The 20895-nt window shown below is 31.9% G+C and overlaps 4 protein-coding genes across 5 annotated transcripts; 2 read left to right on the top strand and 2 right to left on the bottom strand.

Annotated features, from left to right (window-relative positions):
• Positions 1-1876: 1876 nt before the first annotated feature.
• On the top strand, positions 1877-2377 carry LOC124912955 (small polypeptide DEVIL 13-like). The gene has a single exon (XM_047453586.1). It carries the CDS (start codon positions 1877-1879, stop codon positions 2375-2377), a length of 501 nt encoding a protein of 166 aa, XP_047309542.1.
• A 1715-nt stretch (positions 2378-4092) lies between these two features.
• LOC124912954 (E3 ubiquitin-protein ligase RDUF1-like) lies at positions 4093-5635 on the bottom strand. Its single transcript, XM_047453585.1, has one exon. The coding sequence runs from the start codon at positions 5633-5635 to the stop codon at positions 4367-4369; it is 1269 nt and encodes a 422-aa protein (XP_047309541.1). The 3' UTR covers positions 4093-4366.
• Positions 5636-10122: 4487 nt separating this feature from the next.
• LOC124911866 (ATP-dependent zinc metalloprotease FTSH 9, chloroplastic-like) lies at positions 10123-16795 on the top strand. Of its 2 annotated transcripts, none has more exons than XM_047452397.1 (14): positions 10123-10983; positions 11126-11191; positions 11279-11410; positions 11504-11569; positions 12240-12425; positions 12515-12601; positions 12685-12798; positions 12874-12998; positions 13101-13209; positions 14144-14269; positions 14957-15277; positions 15381-15504; positions 16254-16485; positions 16570-16795. In XM_047452397.1, the coding sequence occupies exons 1-13, from the start codon at positions 10183-10185 to the stop codon at positions 16376-16378; spliced, it is 2382 nt and encodes a 793-aa protein (XP_047308353.1). In that variant the 5' UTR covers positions 10123-10182; the 3' UTR covers positions 16379-16485; positions 16570-16795. The 2 variants fall into 2 exon arrangements, with proteins under 2 accessions (XP_047308353.1, XP_047308352.1); XM_047452396.1 differs by having other exon boundaries at positions 16563-16795.
• A 975-nt stretch (positions 16796-17770) lies between these two features.
• LOC124911803 (zinc finger CCCH domain-containing protein 25-like) lies at positions 17771-20668 on the bottom strand. Its single transcript, XM_047452322.1, has 5 exons — positions 20514-20668; positions 19733-19966; positions 19509-19618; positions 19224-19411; positions 17771-18600 (listed from the first exon to the last, which is right to left on the bottom strand). Exons 2-5 carry the CDS (start codon positions 19903-19905, stop codon positions 18151-18153), a joined length of 921 nt encoding a protein of 306 aa, XP_047308278.1. The 5' UTR covers positions 19906-19966; positions 20514-20668; the 3' UTR covers positions 17771-18150.
• Between the last annotated feature and the right edge of the window lie 227 nt (positions 20669-20895).

Genomic DNA, 20895 nt, shown 5'->3' with positions numbered 1-20895 from the left:
GTTTGACTGTACTTAGAACTTGTTTGTTTTGGAGTTTTGGAGAGAATAGTTTTTAGATAAATTTTAATAATAGAAAATGATTTATTTTGAAAAAGTAATTTAATCCAAATGAGTCCTTAAGCATAAGTTTAATTATCTCTAATCCCAATAATGCTTAAGATTCTTTTGTACGAATATTAGGGTTCTACAGTAAATAATTGACCAGTCAATTATATGATTAATCACGTGAAATCCTGTCTAATTACTTTTTACTGCAGAAGGAAATCTTTATTATTGCTGTCAAAAATATTTTCATCTTTATTTTTTGTTATGAATTTGTTAATAATTCTTTATTTATTGTTGTTGAAAAGATCTTTTATTGAAATCAAAGTTTATAACCTAAAAAAATATTACATTAATTTTACATCGTTTTAAATCAAAGTCGAATAAAACCAAACATTTTTCATTTTTAATTACCCTAATAAGTCACAAAATCACCTAAAAAAAAGTTAAAATATTTTTATTAGCAACAAAATATACCAATAAAATGATTGAGATAATAGAATTGTCAAACTGAAACTCATTATAAGAAAATAATTGTGTCTCGTTATAGTAAATCAAAATAATGGCTTAAGAGACTAAAATGTCACAAATTCGATTCCATCTGAAAATGTTTTGAGTTTAAGCAGAGGTCATGATTGTGGGGTGTCATGCTAGTTCTTTTTTATTAAAAAAAAAACTTCAAAATCATTTTTTTTTTCAAGAAAAAATGTGAAAATAAATTATGTACATATCAAAAATAGTATAAAGTATAAACTAAAGGATTTTAAGAAAGGATTGATACAAATAATAAATAATATAATACTCATAAGTTATAATGAATTATCAATTAACATTAATATCATTTTACAAACACATCACATGATAAAAGTAGTAAATGGGCCAAACACAAACCAATTAACATCATATTTAATTTAAATGATTTAATCTACAAACTATCATTTTCTACCACAAAAATAACTACACCTCTTAGAAAAATAAAAACTTATTAAACTAGGTACTTTAATTTATTAAAAAAATGTCAATAACAGTTGAAACTTTAGTAATTTAAGAATTTGTACATTTAATGTAGTATTTTAATTCATTTTTTTTTTAAAATGATATAGGTGTATGATTTAAATAATTGTTATTTGAATGACATGATTAAATAGGTTAAATCTCTCTCTCTCTAGTACCAGCTGCAGGCATGGGCATGTGCTCCCAAAGCACAGTCTAATACCTTTCAACAATTATTATTGAGTTTCAAATAAAAATAAAAATAAAACTTAATATTTTTTTCTAATTATAATTTACTTATGTGGGTAATTTTCATTATTTGAAAAAATAATAGAATTTAGTTTTTCTTTTTTTCATTGACATGATGTGACAAACCAAAATTAAGGAATTTTCAGATTAATTAATTATTAAATATTGTTTTTATGTGGGTCTATTTGATTATGTAATACTCAACACAAATTTTGATCAAATTAATTTTGAAAATTTTGAGATACAAATATTTGGACCTATTTTGAAAGCAACCCTTCTTCTTTCATAAACAAATAATTGTTATGAAAAACAACAAATAATTGGATAATTTAACTATCAAATCATTAAAATCTTTTATAAATTTTGAAAATTTTAAAATATCAATAACTAAATATATAGTACAGCTATTATAATGATATATTTTGACCCAAATGAAAGAAAATAAAAAAGAAGAAATCCCCACTTGCCATCTCCTGCAAATAAGCTCTGTCCCCCATGAGTGTTATATATATATATAGTGACCAATAATGCTACTACATACCCTTGTTCCAAACTTTTTTTATTTTTTTTCTCTCATTCATTACTCTACAATATGTATTACATAGAAGATGATAATGATCATGAGAATGGGCAATATTCATATGCATATTCATCATCATCACAAAATGAGATTTACAATTATGGATCACAAAATGAGATTTACAATTATGGGTCACAAAATGAGATTTACAATTATGGGTACTATGGTTCTAATTCTTCATCATCCTCAAACAACAATGTAACAACGAAGAACTTTCATTCATCATCGTCAACAAGCTCAACAAAGTCTTCTTTACCCAGAAGTTTTTCGCAGAAACACTCATCTTCTTCGCACAAGTCTCCTCTACCAAAGACATGTTTGGATAAGAGTTCCTCGATGAGAACCACCTCTTCCTCGCTATCTCGGAGTCCTTCCCATAGAAGTTCCTCGGTGAAATACTCTGATATTGGGCGTAAATGCAGCAATATTGTAAGTGAGCAACGAGCTAGGTTCTATATTATGAAAAGATGCGTCAAGATGCTTGTAGGTTGGCGCAAGAACAACGATTCCTAGTTTTGTTATTTGGTAAATAGGCTCCAATTTATAATGAGAGAGCTACTTTGAGAAAGGATCCCTTTTTAAAAAAAGCTTTCTTTTACTTTGAAATATTGTTGAAAAGCCTATTTTGCTAAGTTGAAAAGATGTGATTTTTTTTCCTTCTAAATATTAATTTTTTCCTTCTTGGGTTCATTTGGATAGAGTTGTTATCACATGAATGAAGGAACAATTGCATGTGCAGTCTTCTCTAGATCTTGCATCTCTACTTTCTTTTTTTCATTAGGTGTTGTTTGATATGGGTTATTTGAATAACCACTAGGTTGTTTAATTTCAAATAACTCTATTTCATATTGTAGGTTATATAAAATTTAGTTTTAAAATCATCTTAAGCGTTATTGAAATTTGAGTTGGAATTTTTTCGGTTAAAAAATATTAATGGGTGTTGATTTTAAGAGATATTTAATAAAATGACTTTAAAAATGTTAAAATAAATCTCCCTCAAAAGTATTGGGTTTGGGTTTGGAGAATTATTACGACCGTTTGACTACAAATTCTATGTTTGGTTAATATGCGAAATATGTTTTCGCATATGTTTGCGAGTTAGGTGCTTAACTCTTATGCCATATTTTTTATAATGATAAAATAATTTTTTAAATAAAAAATATTTTAATATTTTAGTTAATGGATGGAAGAATGAATAAATTTTTAATAAAAATCAAACAAACTCTCATATGGAAAAAGTATCCTATATTAATGAAAAAATATTTTTTGAAAAAACAATTGTGATTAAAAATAGTTTAAAAAGGTATTTTGATAGATACTCAAGAATATGCTTTATGGCAAATTAGATAGTGAATTATTTGAAAATAATTCAATATAACTAACATTAAACAAGGTCTTAAGATTTTCTTAATCTCCTTGTGTTTGATTGCATACAAAGGTTTTGGATTATTTGAATAATCATGTGGTTATTTTGAAATAGACATGTTTGATGAAATTTACAAATAACAAGTTTATCAAAAGAAAAACATAAAGGACAGAATGAATTGAATAGTATGATCGTGTTTATAAATTCGTTTTCAAATAATCCACATCAAACAAACACCATTCTTATCATAAATTTCTTCATCAATTACACCCATTAACAACAGACACAAACCAAACATATGAATGTCATGAATGACCAAGATAAAGTCGTGGACAAATAATTCTCTAATGGAATCAAAGTACATCACAAAGAGTTAAAAAACAAAACAAAACAGTTATTGTCACCTTCCTCCTTTTTCTTTAGCCATGGTGAAATTATGAATTTACCTTGCAGGAGACAGATATACATGTCAGATCCGCCATGGTAATAACTACTATTGTTCTTACAAAAGAGTTAACTGTCATCATCAGCATTGATGCCTCCCCCAAATGAAACCAAACCGAACCAAACCAAAACCATTCCATACTAACCCATAATAGGTCCAACAATCTACATAAATATGTATGAAAAAGACATCCAAGAAGGCTTCAATTATTATAGTTTCATATTTATTAGTTTGGGCAGTTTTTGTAACCCTAGCTCAAGTCTTACTTAATGATGATGAAACAAACCCATATCATACTTATTTCAGACAAGTCAATACAGCATAGGAAATTAAAGAAGGGAATTGAATTCAAAATGGAAGAACCTAAACATGTAAACTTTAGTGTCAAATGTTGTTTGATCAAACATATATAGATTAATCGAATAAATGATTCAGATTCAACAACAATTGAGGATCATCTAGATAACTGCAAACATAAATACAGACAATGGGCAAGAATAAAATAACGAATTTTTCAGACATAATCATAATAAAACTACAAGTTCCATTATCATTCAAGAGAAGTATATATTACCCAGGTTTCTGATTTTCATTATTTGTTGATTGCTCAAGGGAAAACTGCAGTTTCAGAAATCTGATCAGGATTTGCATTTCAATTTTCAACCATCTATGTACAGTTTCCCAATCTTCTTCAAGATCTAGCCATTCCATCTCGATCTTCAAGAAACCAAGCTCTGTTCATCCTTCTCATATGCCTGGTGAAGATTGAAACAGACTGACCATTTCTTGAACTAATTGACCTCCTTGATTCCGGGCCATTAGAACGTGATAACCTAATCCTACCAAGAAATGAAAACAAATTGCGAAACACTCTCCCAAAACCATTACCTTCTCTTGATCGTTCTCTCCTTGATGTCCATAAAATCCTTCTTGGAGCACCATTGTTACTAAATCCACCGTCCATTTCAGTATACACAACTGGAAGTTCACGTTCCCCTGTTCTTCCCCCCTCTGTAAATCTTCCAACAGCAAATCCCCCGCCGGGTAATCTCCATATAGTCAGTCCTACCGCCGCCTCGCCGTCTGCCGATGGTTGTGACTCGTTCTCCAACTCAGAAACTGAGCCGGAATCGGTGGGAAGTTCGTGGCGGCAGACGGGACATGAATTCCGGAGAGATAACCAGGGGAGAATACAATCGGCATGGTAGATATGATTACATGGCATTTCACGAGCTTCCGAACCCATCACAAAAGCCTCCTTACAAACAGCACAATGCGATTCAGAATAGATATGACTATCTTCAATTTCAATCGTCGGCATAGATTCAATCGCTACTTTTGAAGCCGGCGGTTGTTCTTGTCGACCAAGTCCATTAATTTCAATCTGGGCAAGTTGTTCAAGTAACCGATCAAACCCAGAACCCATAAGAAACTCCGACATAGCAGCCGGCAACGGTCGAAGACCAGATCCAGCACCATCATCATAATACAATTCAAAACTCCTCTCACCGCCGCCTCCATCAGCAGGTCCACGTAAAACGATGACTGGATTGAAAGACGACCGTTCACCTCCTTGGTTACGCCGACCATGACGAAACCTCAGATTTGAACTACGGCCAGCGGCGGCAGGACTGGGAAAACGAAGAGGGGAATCAGGTGGAGCAGTGGAGTCTACTGCTTCGATGAATCCACCGTCGCAGAAAGGGCAGATAACGTTGTGCTCAGTTGGAACCCTGATGAATCGAGTGCATCTATAGCACCAATATGAAGCCATGGATGAAATTTGAAGATGGGTTTTTGAAAAGATCTGAAATTTGACAAGGGTATTGAAGAATTGTTGGGAAATCTGCTGGAAATCAACGAAATTGAAGTGTTTTGGGGGGTAAAGAACGTCAACGAGAGAGACGAGAGAGATAGAGATAGAAAGAGAGAAGAACGCTTTTGAAACACGCGTGATCATGAGACGATAACAAGTTAATTTATTTTTAAAAATAAATTTTGAAAGTTTTTTTTTGTAATATTTTCAAATTATATTAATCTTTAATAAAGGTGATTATTATAATAAAATAATCACAATTAAACCGAAAAATTGGGGCATGGTGTAGTCAATTTAGAAAAGTTACTTCTACTAATATCACTTTCTATTCTTTAAGAAAATATCTATATTATAAAATTTATTTATAATATTATTACTTATCAAATTTATACTCATTCTTAGATAATCATCAATTTTAAGTGTCAACGGTAGGTTTTGCCATCTTTCCAAACCAATAGATTTTTTTTAAAGTAGAGAATATTCTATCTATTTTGAATTGTTCAAACCTACTTACTTATTATTGGTCTTTTGGTTGCAAAAATCACCAATTGTTTCTCTTTCGAGAATCATATGACCAATCCACAAATTTCGGTAATATAAAATAAGATCATGGAAATAAGCTTAACTTAAAATTCGAAATTGCAAATAAGTTTGTCAAATCAATACATATCTTTAACTTATTAATATTTATTTCAAAATGAGATAAGGATGAAGGGCCTTCATGATTGATCATAGTTCCTTCAATCTAAAAGATATATATCATATTCACTTAAGTGCGCGGTTAAGTTTAACCTGGAAGAAAGCGGTGATATTTATGAGTTTAGGATAATTGTTTTAACTCGAACGAGATTTAATAATATAATATTAATGTTGCAGTTGGTCCGAAACCGGGTAAGAGAAATACGGTAACAGAGGAATCGGACTAATCTACTACTACAAACCAAATGTGATTTATTGTGTACAAATTCCTTGGTGGTCCACACTCAATTCTTTGAATGAACCCTCCATTTTCTTCAACATTTAGGACAGTGCATCTATAACAATTACAAACAAAAAAAGATACATTGGTTCCATTATTTCGTCTCAAACTCCAAATGACCTTTAGGGATATGTTTATTTATGCTAAAACCGATCAAAACAGTTAAATCGAATCGAAAATCAACTAAATTGATAAAATCGCTACACAATTTTGGTTTATCGATTTATGGACGGGTCCAACAGCCAACCGGAAAATGAGGCATATGCTCCCACTTTTCATAGGACCAAAATTTTAAATATATAATATTAATTTAACTTTTTTTATCATACTTGTTGAAGTTATTTTTCTATCTTTTATCTATTTACATACTTGTATATACTGATAATATTGGGTTGACTTTTTTTTATCTCTTTATATATATATATTAATTATATATTTAATTTGTGATAAAGTTTATATTTATTTTAATTTTAATGACTCTAAAATTTGTGTTTACATTGTGCCTATGATTTTTGAAATGGCCCTTACCTACCAATTCGACCTATCAGACCTAAAACTTTAAAAATATTCATAATTTAGTTATAATTTATAGTTAATATCCTGACATTTTTTTTCTCACAATTAAAGTTTTAATTATTCATATTATAGTTTTATTTATTTTTCAAAATATATATCTATAGATTGTAATTATTTTTTAAAGTAATTTTATATATAACTGTGTATTTAACTTTTGATAAATGAATAAAAAACGGTATTCTTATTTTTTTTAAGAGATACATGTATATTAAAAATGAAAAAAAACACTACAATAAAATATGAAATAAAAAATAAGAAATAAGAAAAAACGGTATTCAATGCGTTATCGATGTCGTAAATTATTGAGAAGAACAACTACCGACAAACTCTACTGTATTTCTTGAACGAATCTAAATTTTTTTTAATAATAATAACTAGCATTATAAATGATACGCATCGCACGACTATAATTATTTAAAGTTCAACGATTTATGTCCAATCGGATAGTCCACCAAAATATAATTGGGATGGTAATCAAAATATGTAGCTATGTCATATCAGTCGCATCAATCCAAACTTTCCAACAACTACCCAATGACTCGGGCATCACTCAATAAATCTCAATAATACTTCACAAAAAAAACTCTAAATACTAAACACCCATTCAACCAGGGGCGGAGCTAGGATGAAAAATTACCTGGGGCTGACTCCAACTTGCATATCAGATTTAACTTTATATGCTCCGCTTTTTTTTCAATAAAATTTCCACGATTATTAGAAGATGGAGACTCGTCATGCCTCTCAATGCACACGCCTGCAAAGTGAGCCACCGAGTGCTTTCAATAGTTGCTGTAAACCGTAATTTGTTATTTTTTTCATCTGAAGACTATGCATTCAGTACTTTGTCAATATGACAAAGATATTCATTAGATTATCAAGATATTCAACTGCCCTATTATGTGGTGAAATATTACATCCGATATACATAACTAAAGAGCATTTATCTTCATCATTAACTCGCTTTCAATTTTCGAATCCATCTATTGTAAATGTAGGTTTTTGGGGTTGCTTATGTTCAAACAAGAAACATGGGAAACAAAAAGCAGCATCTTTCAAAGGAGAGTATTCTAACCAAGTAAAATTTTTAAACCAATGACTTTGGAACCGTCGATTTTGATTTCCAAATTTGGTCGGCGGGTACTCATCCTTAATAGGTTGATATGACCCATCTTGATATAAGCTCGTCTAATTTCATCCCTTTGATTAAAAGGATATTTCCATATCGGAATACATAATGCTGGATCAAGTTTAAGAGAACTTACATCAACATCAACAATTCTAGGAGATTTGTTAGGTTCTTGAGTAGGGATATCAAATTCTTTATTTAAATACCGAATCAAACTAATGTAACTATTTTAACTTTTTTATTAATATTAATTTATATTTTCTTATAAAATTTTGAAATAGTTTAAAATTAAGAAATATAAAACACTATTATTATTTTAATTTTTATATTTTACCCTTATAAATATTTTGTATTATTAATTATATTGAAATAAATAAAAAATAATATATAATTATTATATAAATATAATTTTAAAATAAATAATATTATTATATGATTTACATTATTTTATATATAATTTTTTATACTTTATTTATATAAATAAATCTTATTTATATATTAATTAAAATTTATGTATTATTATAAATATTTGTATATTAGAAAATATTATTATTATAAAATAAAATATTAATAATAATTATTTTAATAAAATTATATTTAAAATTAAAATAATTATGAATTAGTTTATAGATATAAATTATATTTTAAAATATAATAAATTAAAGGTTAGGTCAGAGTTTGATCACCTGACCTCATTTTAACAGTTTAATTACGTAGCCAACTAGGCTAAGAGTCATATGTCAAATACATATATAGAATATTTTATTTTAAGATTTTTATTTAGGTGGCGCTGGAGCCCACCCTAGTCCATGTGTGACTCCGTCTCTCTCTGCCCTCAACAATGCAAAAGTAAGTGAGTTGTCGATTTAACATATTCATGAAAAAAAACGATCTTCTAACTACCAATAAATTGAAATACAGTTTGGTCATGTATTTAGATACATAAACTCACTAAATTTAACTACTTATCTCCTAACAGTTACTCAAAATTTGAATTTCTTATGTAAAATTGATTATACAAATTCTTAATCTTATTTAAGTCAATACATTAACTAGCCATAATTAATATAAAAAGTGCATTTAATGTGATATCCAAATCTATATTAGTCAAAAAAAAAATAAAATAATAAATAAATAAAAATCAAACTTTAATCATTCTCTCTACTAGTATTCTAAAGTGTACAAAATCAAATAGAAGAATATCAAAATAATAATTTTACTTATAAAAAAAATATACAAACTCAAATTCATTTTAATTCTAAATTATTAATAAATATATATAAGAATTATTGAAAATATACCATTTTTAAAACATTCATTATTAATGATTGATCCAGAATTTATAGGAAGTTTGATGAAATGACTATAATAATTGTTTTAATTGCGAAGATGATGAGTGCCTAAAAAAATTAAGTAAATGACAACTTTTTATTTTTTGGACAAAAATATTTCATCTCGCGTCGCGACAGCACGCTCGTCATGCAACGTCACACTCGACGAATTAGGATTTTGTCGCGTAACACGACGCGTATTTCTTTTCGATAAATAGGAAATAATCATTTGTACAATTTTTATTAGACGCGGGTCATTTACACAATTAAGACAATTATTAGAGTCATTTCATCGAATTTTTTAAATTAAATTTTTAAAATACATTAAAAAGGACATATCAGTTTTCTTAATTTATTGCAATATTTTTTTCTTATTAATTTTATACTAATAAGAAATAAAATCTTGTAAGTTTTCCTAACGGCCACAAGATCGTTTTTCCTTTCATTTCCCAGACAACCACACACACGCCCTCACACGCGCCAAAACCGGATAATATCCCAGGATGAATATAAACCGTTGGATTCATTAACCAAACTCAATCGACGGTCACTTTCCCTCCAATCTCGTTTCAATCATCATCATCATCTCTTTCACGGTTTTCTAATCATTATCTATTTCATCACTTTCTTCCCATAGTAATGGTAGAAATCTCTCAATAATCTCTCAAAGATTAAAAAAATGCATTCAATCGATGTACTGAAACCAGTTATAACAACGAAATTTGCTCTAAATTTGACGGATAATCGCAAGGATTTGTGTACATATGGTAGATTTAGGGTTCTATATCAGAATCCTTTCATTACTCTTTCAAATACATCGACATGGATCCAACCGATTGTTCTTGGAAGACGTGACCTATGGAGAGGGTTTGTCAGGAATCAAGGCGGTAGAGAGAGTAGAATCCGAGCTAATAGTTCATGCGAGCAAGATACGGAAGAGAATAACGAAGCTAATGGCGGTGGCGAGAGTAAAGGAGTGAATAAGAATTCTCCGCCGCGGAAGGGAAAGGGAGGTTGGTGGAAAGGTGAGAAATGGAGGTGGCAGCCAATTATTCAGGCACAGGAGATCGGTATGCTTTTGTTACAGTTAGGGATTGTTATGTTCTTTATGCGGATTCTTCGGCCTGGAATTCCTTTACCAGGGGCTGAGCCGAGGACGATGACGAGTTATGTTAGTGTGCCGTATAGTGATTTCTTGAGTAAAATTAATAGTAATCAAATTCAGAAAGTTGAGGTTGATGGTGTTCATATTACATTTAAATTGAAGTCGGAATCAATTAATGGGGAAATTGAGGTTGGAAGCACTAATAAGTTGCAGGATTCGGAGTTGATGTTGCGAAGTGTTGCTCCTACTAAGAGAATCCTTTATACAACTACTCGTCCAAGTGATATTAGAGCTCCTTATGATAAGATGCTTGAGAATGATATTCAGTTTGGGTCCCCGGACAAGAGGTCCGGTAGCTTCGTCAGCTCCACTTTGGTAGGTCGTCGTGAATTGTCAATAAAACAATTGTATATAATTTCTTTGGTTTTTGCCTTATTGGTAGAATGGTATAGGAATTGAAGTTTGCTGTTCTAGCAAAGGAAAACTCTATCTTATAATTTGACATTGATATTTGCAGATAGCTCTATTTTATGTTGCTGTACTTGCAGGACTTCTTTATCGCTTCCCTATCAAATTTACACAGGTGCAGATTACCTCCTACATTTTTTTCCCATCATGTTAATGCATATAATAGTACTACTTCTCTTGATTACTTTCCTTGTATATACAGCATTCAGCTGGGCAGCTCAGGACTCGAAAATCTGGGACTGGTGGAGGAAAAATGTCTGAACTGGGTGAAGCTATCACATTTGCTGATGTTGCAGGTGTGGATGAGGCTAAAGAGGAGCTAGAAGAAATTGTGGTAAATTGGTCCTTCATTACTGCATTCATTGATGTAAATGCTTTTGGAATCTATTTTTATCATGTTGATCACAAATTGTTGATGTTTCTCCAGGAGTTCCTTAGGAATCCAGACAGATATATTAGACTTGGTGCACGACCTCCTCGAGGTGTCCTTCTGGTGAGTCTGATTGACCGACATGAAAAATAGTTCAATATTAGCATAAATAGTATCTTAGAGACTTGGACATTGTTGTGCTAATCTGACATAAGCAATCGTTGATTTTTCCTTTGAGAAATTAAAGTGTATTTATAAAGTTGTCGCGAATCGCGACTTCTTTTAATATAATAAAAAACGAAACTAATGGGAAAAGAGAGGACTGGAAAAAGTCTGGACATCAGCATGATAATCTATCCGGATGGAGGTTATAGTCAATAAGCATTATTACACCAAATTAATCAACCAATATCATATCTCAATCATTCTCCACATAAACTAAGTCATCATTCGTCATCAACTCTTAATTCTCATGATTTAGATGATTCTATAAATTGGGATGTCTCACTCTCTTACAAGATGCCTATGGTATATAATTAATCTAATAATATTATTTCGGTTTACCAGTCATGAATATTTTAGATGGTTCTTACATTACTTTTTAACTATAGCATGGTTACCATCTTACTATTGTGTGTGAAAATTTTATTTTCCCCTTTGCTCTTGGTTTTCCTGCTATCCCATTTTAGGGATTGCTAACAGAAATTTTCCAGTCAACAGAAGCTATATTATATGTTTTACTTGATTTTTGTTAATATTTGTAGTCTGATTTTGCATCCTATTATTCCTAAAGGTGGGTCTGCCAGGAACAGGGAAGACGCTTTTAGCCAAGGCTGTAGCTGGGGAAGCCGATGTTCCTTTCATAAGTTGTTCCGCAAGTGAATTTGTAGAACTGTATGTTGGAATGGGAGCATCTCGTGTTAGAGACCTCTTTGCCCGAGCAAAGAAGGAAGCACCTTCAATAATATTTATAGATGAGGTCAGAAATATATATCCACTATATATACAAATACCATTCGTAAGCTCTCAAGATGTGGTCATTAAGTGCCTCTTCTCTTTTTTGTGCAGATAGATGCTGTAGCAAAAAGCCGTGATGGCAAATATCGTATTGTCAGCAATGATGAGCGAGAGCAAACCTTGAACCAGTTGCTTACGGTAATATCTCGAAATGAATTTTTTTTCTTCTGAAATTTTAATCACCACTATTTGAAGCTTATGTGTCTGAATTTTCATTACAGGAAATGGATGGTTTTGATAGCAGCTCTGCTGTAATAGTACTTGGAGCAACTAATAGAGCAGATGTACTGGATCCCGCTCTTCGCCGACCAGGCAGATTTGATCGTGTAGTTATGGTTAGTGTCTTTTATCTAAGAGTATTGGTTTCTAAAAGGGAAATTACCTTTATTCGACACTTATATGAGTTTCAGGTTGAAACCCCTGATAGGAATGGGAGAGAAGCCATATTGAAAGTACATGTTTCAAAGAAAGAACTTCCTCTAGGCGAGGATGTTGATCTTTCTGACATAGCTTCTATGACAACTGGTTCTACAGGGTAAGTCGTTTATTCCATTGAGGGCCTATTAGCTAGGAGAACTATTAAAGCAATAAATCATTCTAAAGAAGTGACTGAGATTATGTTGCATATGATGTACAGGGCAGACCTAGCGAATTTGGTAAATGAGGCTGCTTTACTTGCTGGAAGACAAAGTAAGATTGTAGTGGAGAAAGCTGATTTTATCCAAGCTGTGGAACGATCGATTGCGGTAACTTTCTCTCCTTTTCAGTTTCTTATTAGGCAAGAGAGATTTGGGGACTTCACAATGTGTACTTTTTGTTCAGTTTGATCATGTTTTCAGCCAAGAGTTGGGTTTCCGGTGTTGAGGTTGTTGTATGCTTGTGTAGATAATGATAACAATATGTTGATATCATTAGAAGATGAGTTCACCTTTTCAAATACTGTTAGATAAAGACTTATCTTCTGGAGATTCCTATTTTTAGGAATGCATTGATGCTATTTGGAAACTAGTATTTTGTCACGATCTCTTTCACAATCACGATCTCTTTCACAATCACGATCTCAATAAAAAATCATCAACCCAAAATTGAAATTAGTTTTTTTTTTCATTTGGTATAAGATTTTTCAAGGTCATGGTAAAATTATTTGTTTGGATGATCCAGGTTATAGTGTGATTTTTGTTACTGCATTTGATAAATAAATAATTTTTAGATAATGATCCAAATTATAGTATACTTTTTTTGCTTCATTTGGTATGAATATTTTATTTTGGGATCATAATGAGAATATTTTTTGAATCATGGTGAGATTTTTCTTTTAGATATTTGGCAAGCATAACAATTGTAGATTTTTTGGATCATTATCAACATGATCATTTGATACAAAAAAAATAATCCTAGAAAATCAATCTTGTGCTTAAACACATGTGTGAATAATATACAATTTTTTTCTTCCATCAGCTTGATTTTACCAAAAGAGTTTGCTATTTTCCTTTGATCTATTAAATAGTGTGACCAGGGACTGAGCAGTTCATTTTGGTGCATTCGTCACTTGTTCATCATTTATCTTGAAACTGTTTTCTTTGCTGGATATCATGCTTTCAGATAAAACTTTCCAGACATATGCTTGTTTGTTTGTCTAGAATTTGCTTGCAATATTCATTAATTTGACTATGCTTTCAGGGAATTGAGAAAAAGACTATGAAGTTGCAGGGCAACGAAAAGGCTGTGGTTGCACGGCATGAAGCTGGTCATGCCATTGTAGGGACTGCTGTTGCTAATCTTCTGTCTGGTCAGCCACGTGTTGAGGTAAATAAATAGCAGTTTTTGAAGGGAATGTAGTTTTTCCTTCTTTTGTGCCCATCATCATCCCTTCATTACTTGCTTGCTGCCTATAAACCACTACTTAAAGGGCTGGCTGTTGTTACATCCTTTCCTCTAATCAAAAGTGAAACTTTGTTGTGTGTTTATCTGATGATATGGAACAAGCATACGTGGGAAAGGAGGAAGAGACTCACTCACCCTTGAAGGGAATATGCTAAACTTAAACAATTGTCATTCTCTATATGCCCTAATATGAATTTGGATCGTCCATTATCGTTGTATCTCCATCGTCAGATTTTCTAACCCTCGATTCCAACACTATGTGTACCAGTCCCTCATTTCTTGATTGTAGCAAAAGTGTGAAGAAAAGATCCCTTTATCCTCTTTCCTTCCTGAACTGCTTCTTTCCGAACAAAGTGTTCTCTATGGATGATCTTTCATTCTGTGACCATCCTTCTTGATACGCACCAATTGATATATTGGTCCCATGTGGAAATAGTCAAAAATAGGCTTATATTTATTTTATTTTATTCTCAATTTTATTAGTTGTGATATTTTAGGAGTTCTGATTTATCCTAATCTAGAAAAATAATCTCTAAACTTGTAAACATAGAGTAGGATTTTGTTTTATTTTTTCATCAAAAGATAATGTTTTTTCTTTGGGATGAACAGAAGTTGAGCATATTACCGAGGTCTGGAGGGGCATTGGGTTTCACTTACTCGCCTCCCACAAATGAAGATAGATATTTGCTGTTTGTGGATGAGTTGCGAGGGCGGTTGGTGACTCTCCTGGGTGGACGTGCTGCTGAAGAGGTTGCTTACTCGGGGCGTGTTTCAACAGGTGCATTTGATGACATTCGTAGAGCAACAGACATGGCATACAAGGCAATAGCAGAGTATGGTCTTAATCAGGCTGTAGGACCTGTTTCATTAACAACAATCTCCAGTGGTGGGATGGATGATGGTGGATCTTCCCCGTGGGGAAGGGAACAGGTTTGCTTTATGCTCTTTCTTATGTTGACTCCATAACTTATAATATTTTATGTAGAATAAAGTATCAGTATTGATCTTAATTATTAAATTGATTAAATTGCAGGGGCACCTTGTTGATCTTGTTCAGAAGGAAGTTAAATCACTCCTGCAATCTGCACTCGATGTAGCACTTTGTGTTATTCGAGCTAATCCAACTGTCCTAGAGGGGTTGGGGGCTCATCTGGAAGGTATTACCTTAATTTTACTATTTTATTTATTTTTATTTGAAATGTTAATGTTTGAATTAATAGAGTTGTCGAGAAAGTTACTTCTAATAATACTAAACAGTGTCTTAACACATGACCTCAATGTTGTTCATTTAACAACTCAAGTATTAAGCCATGGTTACCACTTATGAAATCATATCTACATGTTTTTTATCTACAACTGAATTATTTGGATAAGATGACTAAAATATCATTTTTATTTAAAATGTTATAAAAAAAAGTAAAGGTATTTTGTTATTTAGTTGATGAAGTGATTGATGATGATGAGATAAAGGGTTATAAATCCAAATAACCTTTCATCAAACAAGGGCTTAGTGTCAATTTACATGAAGTACTTGTATTTTTCATGTATAATAAGAAGTAGGTGATTGTATAAAACTCCTTTCATTTTTTTAATTTAGGCAGCTAGCATTACATTCTACCGTCATGATAACCTCTTCAACTTAGGAACTTAGGATGTTCTTAGTGAGAATCGAACTTAAGACTTTTAGTCTTTTAACTCTTTCGACCTGAGCTACCCTAATGAATTTCCTTTGTTATTATTTTTTATTGAGTTTGTTTCAAAATTATTCCATTTGTTGGAAAAAAGAAATGTTGATTTGATTGAAAAATGTTAAAAGGGTTTGGGACTTGAAAACATGACATATTATACCACATAAACCCTATTTTTGAGGCTTGACATGTACCTTATTCCTTCTTTTTTCTTCCAGAAAAAGAGAAAGTGGAAGGGGACGCTCTGCGGGAGTGGCTGAAGATGGTGGTTGCTCCAAAAGAACTCGAAGTCTTTATAAGAGGGAAACAAGATTCCCTCTTCCCTTTGCTATCCGATTCCTGACAGTTTCCTCAACCTCAAGTGATAAATCCTCGAAATCATCATCCATTTTGATGGCCACCACCATTAGCGGTTATGGCTCAACCCCACTTCAAACTCATATTGCAAAGGTATTTTTGTATTTAATTTTTTTACTTCCTCAAGCTCTCAAGTTTTACTGGCAACCAATTAAAACTGTTCATGACAGGTGGCAGAAACCCCACTCTGTTGCTGTTACTATTTTGAGATATCAGCAGGGGAAGGGCTAATACATCATAATACATGGATTGTGTAAATATGATATTGATTTCATCACAAAACAATGTTCATAGAAATGGTTATTTGTATTGTGCCAAAAAGCTAGTTGTTATCTGGATCATATATTTAAAGAATATTTGTGATTTGGCAGTTCAAATGTGCAAATAATGCCTTTTCATTTTCTCAGCAGGTCCTTTGTGGGACTTTTTCTTCTTTTTGGAAAACAATTTAGGAAGTTAAAAAGATCCAATAGTCATAGTAAATACTGTTGTTAAAGGTCTCATTGTTATAAGTTAATTATACTTAATTCCGTTGTTAAAGTTTTGGTGGCGTAAAAATTACTTGTTGACGGAGATTTAAAAACCATTCGTAGTTAAAAACTCATAGTTGTCCATAGCGTACAACGCTAAATAGCGCCAAAGTTTCTCGGATATAGCGTAGCGAGGGTCGAGGGTTATTTGAAAATAAAGCGTTAAAAATAAAAAACACCGCAAACTTAAAAGTTCAAAAGTTACATTCTATATATCTTTTTCTCAATTCATCCTATATATCTTTTTCTCAATTCTTTTAAATTTTTCATTTAATACTAAAACAAATTAAAAAAAATAAATAAATATAAAATTACTAAAACTTATATAAATAAAAATTATCAAATAAAAAACAAAAAGAAAGGAGAATAGAATTGAAAAATGCTTAAGAAAAAAAAAAAAAGAATAAAAAAAAAGAAATGAGAAGTCAAAAAGAAAATAAGAAAAAATAAAATAAAATAAGGAAAAAGAAGAGAAGAATACAAAATAAAATAAAATAAGGGAAAAAAAACGTGAGTAGAGGAAGAGTAAAAAATAAATAAATAAATTTTGAAATTTAAAAAAGTCAAATAAATAATATTAATTTTTATTTTTTTAAAAAAATCGCGGAGCTTTGAAAATGTATAGCCAGCCTATAACGCTATAAAACGCAGGCTATAAAACGCCTTATAGCTACAAGTTAATTCGCTATAGCTGGTGTTATGGGCGCTATTGACAACTATGTAAAGACCAAAGATCACGAGCTTAATTTTACTTAAAATGTCTTAAATTAAATTATGATATCACCACTAAAAAAACACAATTTAAGAGATAAGAAATCCCGATAATTTTAATAGATAAGAAATCCGGATAACCATGATCAACCAAAAGCAATTCAATCCTATGGCAATGAAAAGAGTCTCAACCATTCTAAACACTGTAATGTTTCATGGTTGCAGCATAAATGCTTGGTTTTGAACAATACACCCAAAATACAAGGATCTAGAAAAGTAACATTATAGGGTATGAAAATGGAGGGAAAGGTAACATTTGAATTCTTTGGTGCAAGGGTTGTACAGAATTTTTGTCTTAACTTGAGTAAGAAATATAAATGACAAAAATAGAACAAGATACAAATATCAACCTAACCAACCTTTGATGGAATAACCGAGGTCTTTTCGATGAGCAGTCAGATTAAGGATTCAACACTGAGAAATTAGAGAGAAATAACTCGGTTAGGCAAGTTTGATTTCATCTGTCGTATGATCTTCTATGTCTTTCATCGTTGTTTCCTCTCTCGTGTCGATGTGAAGAATAACTTTCATCCTGATCTCTTTTGTGATGTGATGATCTTTTACTCTCTTTGTATTCTAATTCATCATCATATTTTGTTCTTGATTTCCTTTCCTCCCCCCTCCTCATGCTGCTACTTTGATCCCTTGAGTGTTGTCTCTCAGGAACCCTAGAATCCCGCTTTTCTGAATGTAATATGTCATCTTTTCTCAACCGCGAGCTTCGGTTATTATCATCATCATCCCTTTGTCTACTGCCCCTTTCTTTGTGTCCCTCCTTGGTATCAAAAACACGATTAACTGAACTTAACTGCTTCGCGGGCCTGGGGGGACCCTCAAACTTGTCATGACCCCATCTCGGATTACTACCTTTAGCATCCTCGTGACCCCATCCTGTGTCTGCAGCTCTCTGCCCAAACAAAAGCAAGCTTTTTGTTATAAAGAAACCTTAGAGGATAAACATCAAACCACACTTTACCAGAAACAGTTAATTCAGATTAGAAACAACCAATAGATATTTAAATCAATCTGAATGAGTTTCAAAACATAATTTCATCCAAATACGTTTCTTGATCCAGATTTTGCGTATCCAGGTGTTTTCAAATGGTGCATTGTTTAATCCAAATAACACTTTATCCCATCATCGTTAAAAACATCAACTAAATTACTAAAATACCCAAATAGCCCCGAATAATCCAGTTTTTCTCGACCAAAGTTTTTCATAAAAAATAGATTATTTGAGGGAAAACAAATCTTCATCAAACAAGATTTTAATGTAGATATATAAAGTGGCACTCCAAAAGAGAATGTGCAAAGCCATTCCTCTAATGTCGATGCAAAAGCAAGACACGATTCCTTAATAGGTAAGAATTATATAGTCAATTACATAAAAAACCTAGACTGTTCAGCATATTAACAATTGTTCAAGAAGAGAATGGCCCAATTCCGCAAGAGGTTAAGACAGTAATAATAACACAAACTAGAGAAAACACTAGATCTTCATCATTTGTAACAAAGATAAAGCATTCTTACTCTTTCATCATGGGAGAATTTACATCCATCTCCACGAGTACATTCACCTTTCTGGAAAGCACGGCATACACCCCGTTCTTCCCTCTTGCGCTGCCATGTTTCTTCGTCTTCTTCTTCTTTCTTTTTATAGTTAGACACATGATCTACCCTTATGGTGCGGCCAAGAACTTGAGCGCCATTCAGATTATCTGTGGAAATTTGTTTTGAACAAAGGAAATTCACATAACTCAAGAAATGACTTTAAAAATGATTTAGTTAAATTATCAAGATAAGAAACATACATACCTACTGCAAGAATTGTGCTTCTTTGATCTTCGTAGGCAACAAAAGCAAAACCTTTTGATTTACCTGTTCCTTTATCTCTAACAAGATTGACATCCACAATCTCACCGTACCTGGATATTACAAAATAAAAAGAGGCATCCTTTCAAATACTAGAAGAATCAATTTCAGCTTCTTTTTTATCTAATAGAATATGCTAAACAAGTAAAATATGCATAAACACTTACTGAGCAAAAACTGCTAAAAGATCGCCTTCAGTTAGATCAAAAGGAACACCTCCAACAAAGACGTAGGCTGAATCTTTATACTTTGCATGCCAGGACGCTTCTTCAGATATACTCAATGCAGCTTCTCTCTTGTTGAGATTCTGAATCCTCTTAACAATTGTCAATGGATTCATGGTGGAGAATAGATGTAAGGGGTCTCCACCTCAATCAAAATCCCTAAAGTGCACCACTGTCCTGCAATATTAAAAAACTTAAATCTCAACAAACAAAGGATCAACAATCGATTTGAAGGATTTTGTCAACTAATGTGCAATCTCTTGGGGGAAAAAAAGAGTATTTGATTCAAAGAAAACAACTTTCTTCATCTCTAAGACTCGAAAGAAGAGAACTTTGTTTTTTTGCATTGATAGTTTAGAAATCTAACCCACTACTCTGACTTTGTCATTGAATAATTTCGTAAATTTGTTTTCGAAATTGGCAAAACCTCACTCTCTTTGTTCTTAATCTTAGTCATAGAGTACCAGTATTAAAACAATTGATTTTCTTAGCAATTAGTAAGTACTAATAATCTAACATAAACTACAATACTAATTACTAAGTAGTCTAAGTTCACTAACCTAACATTAGTAACATAATTACAGACTAATATACTAATAGATCACAAATTTACTAACCTAACAGATTATCAGACTAATATACTAAGAATTCAGAAATCAATCTAAAAAACAATGAACGATGCCTAGAAACTCAATCGTAGTCGTAAATAGATCAAAAATGGTACCTGGAAGCTGGAGTCTAGATTGACGATGGCTGAACCAATGGAAAAATGGACGGAGATCAGATTGATGACCGACTCCTGAGTGTTGAGTCGTGCTATCGAGTTTCGAGTGTGCGATTGGTGTGGATCTGCCCGAAAAATGAAGAAATAGGTATAGTCTGTTTCAGAAAGAAGAAAAAGAAAGAGAGAAATAAAATAAAGGGGTGGGCTTTTATGGATGGGCCACTAGAATTGGGTTCTTATTTGAGTTAAATTTGAATTTGCGAGTTCTTAAAATCTCGATACGAGTTAAATTTGAATTTGCGAGGTTGTTCTTAAAATCTGGAGTTGACTATTAAAATCTTATAATTTTATATTAGCATAACGAGTCTGGTTTAAGTAACTC

Source organism: Impatiens glandulifera, chromosome 8, assembly GCF_907164915.1.
Source record: "Impatiens glandulifera chromosome 8, dImpGla2.1, whole genome shotgun sequence".
NCBI classification, from domain to species: Eukaryota; Viridiplantae; Streptophyta; class Magnoliopsida; order Ericales; family Balsaminaceae; genus Impatiens; species Impatiens glandulifera.
This window is presented reverse-complemented; position numbering and strand designations above follow the sequence as displayed.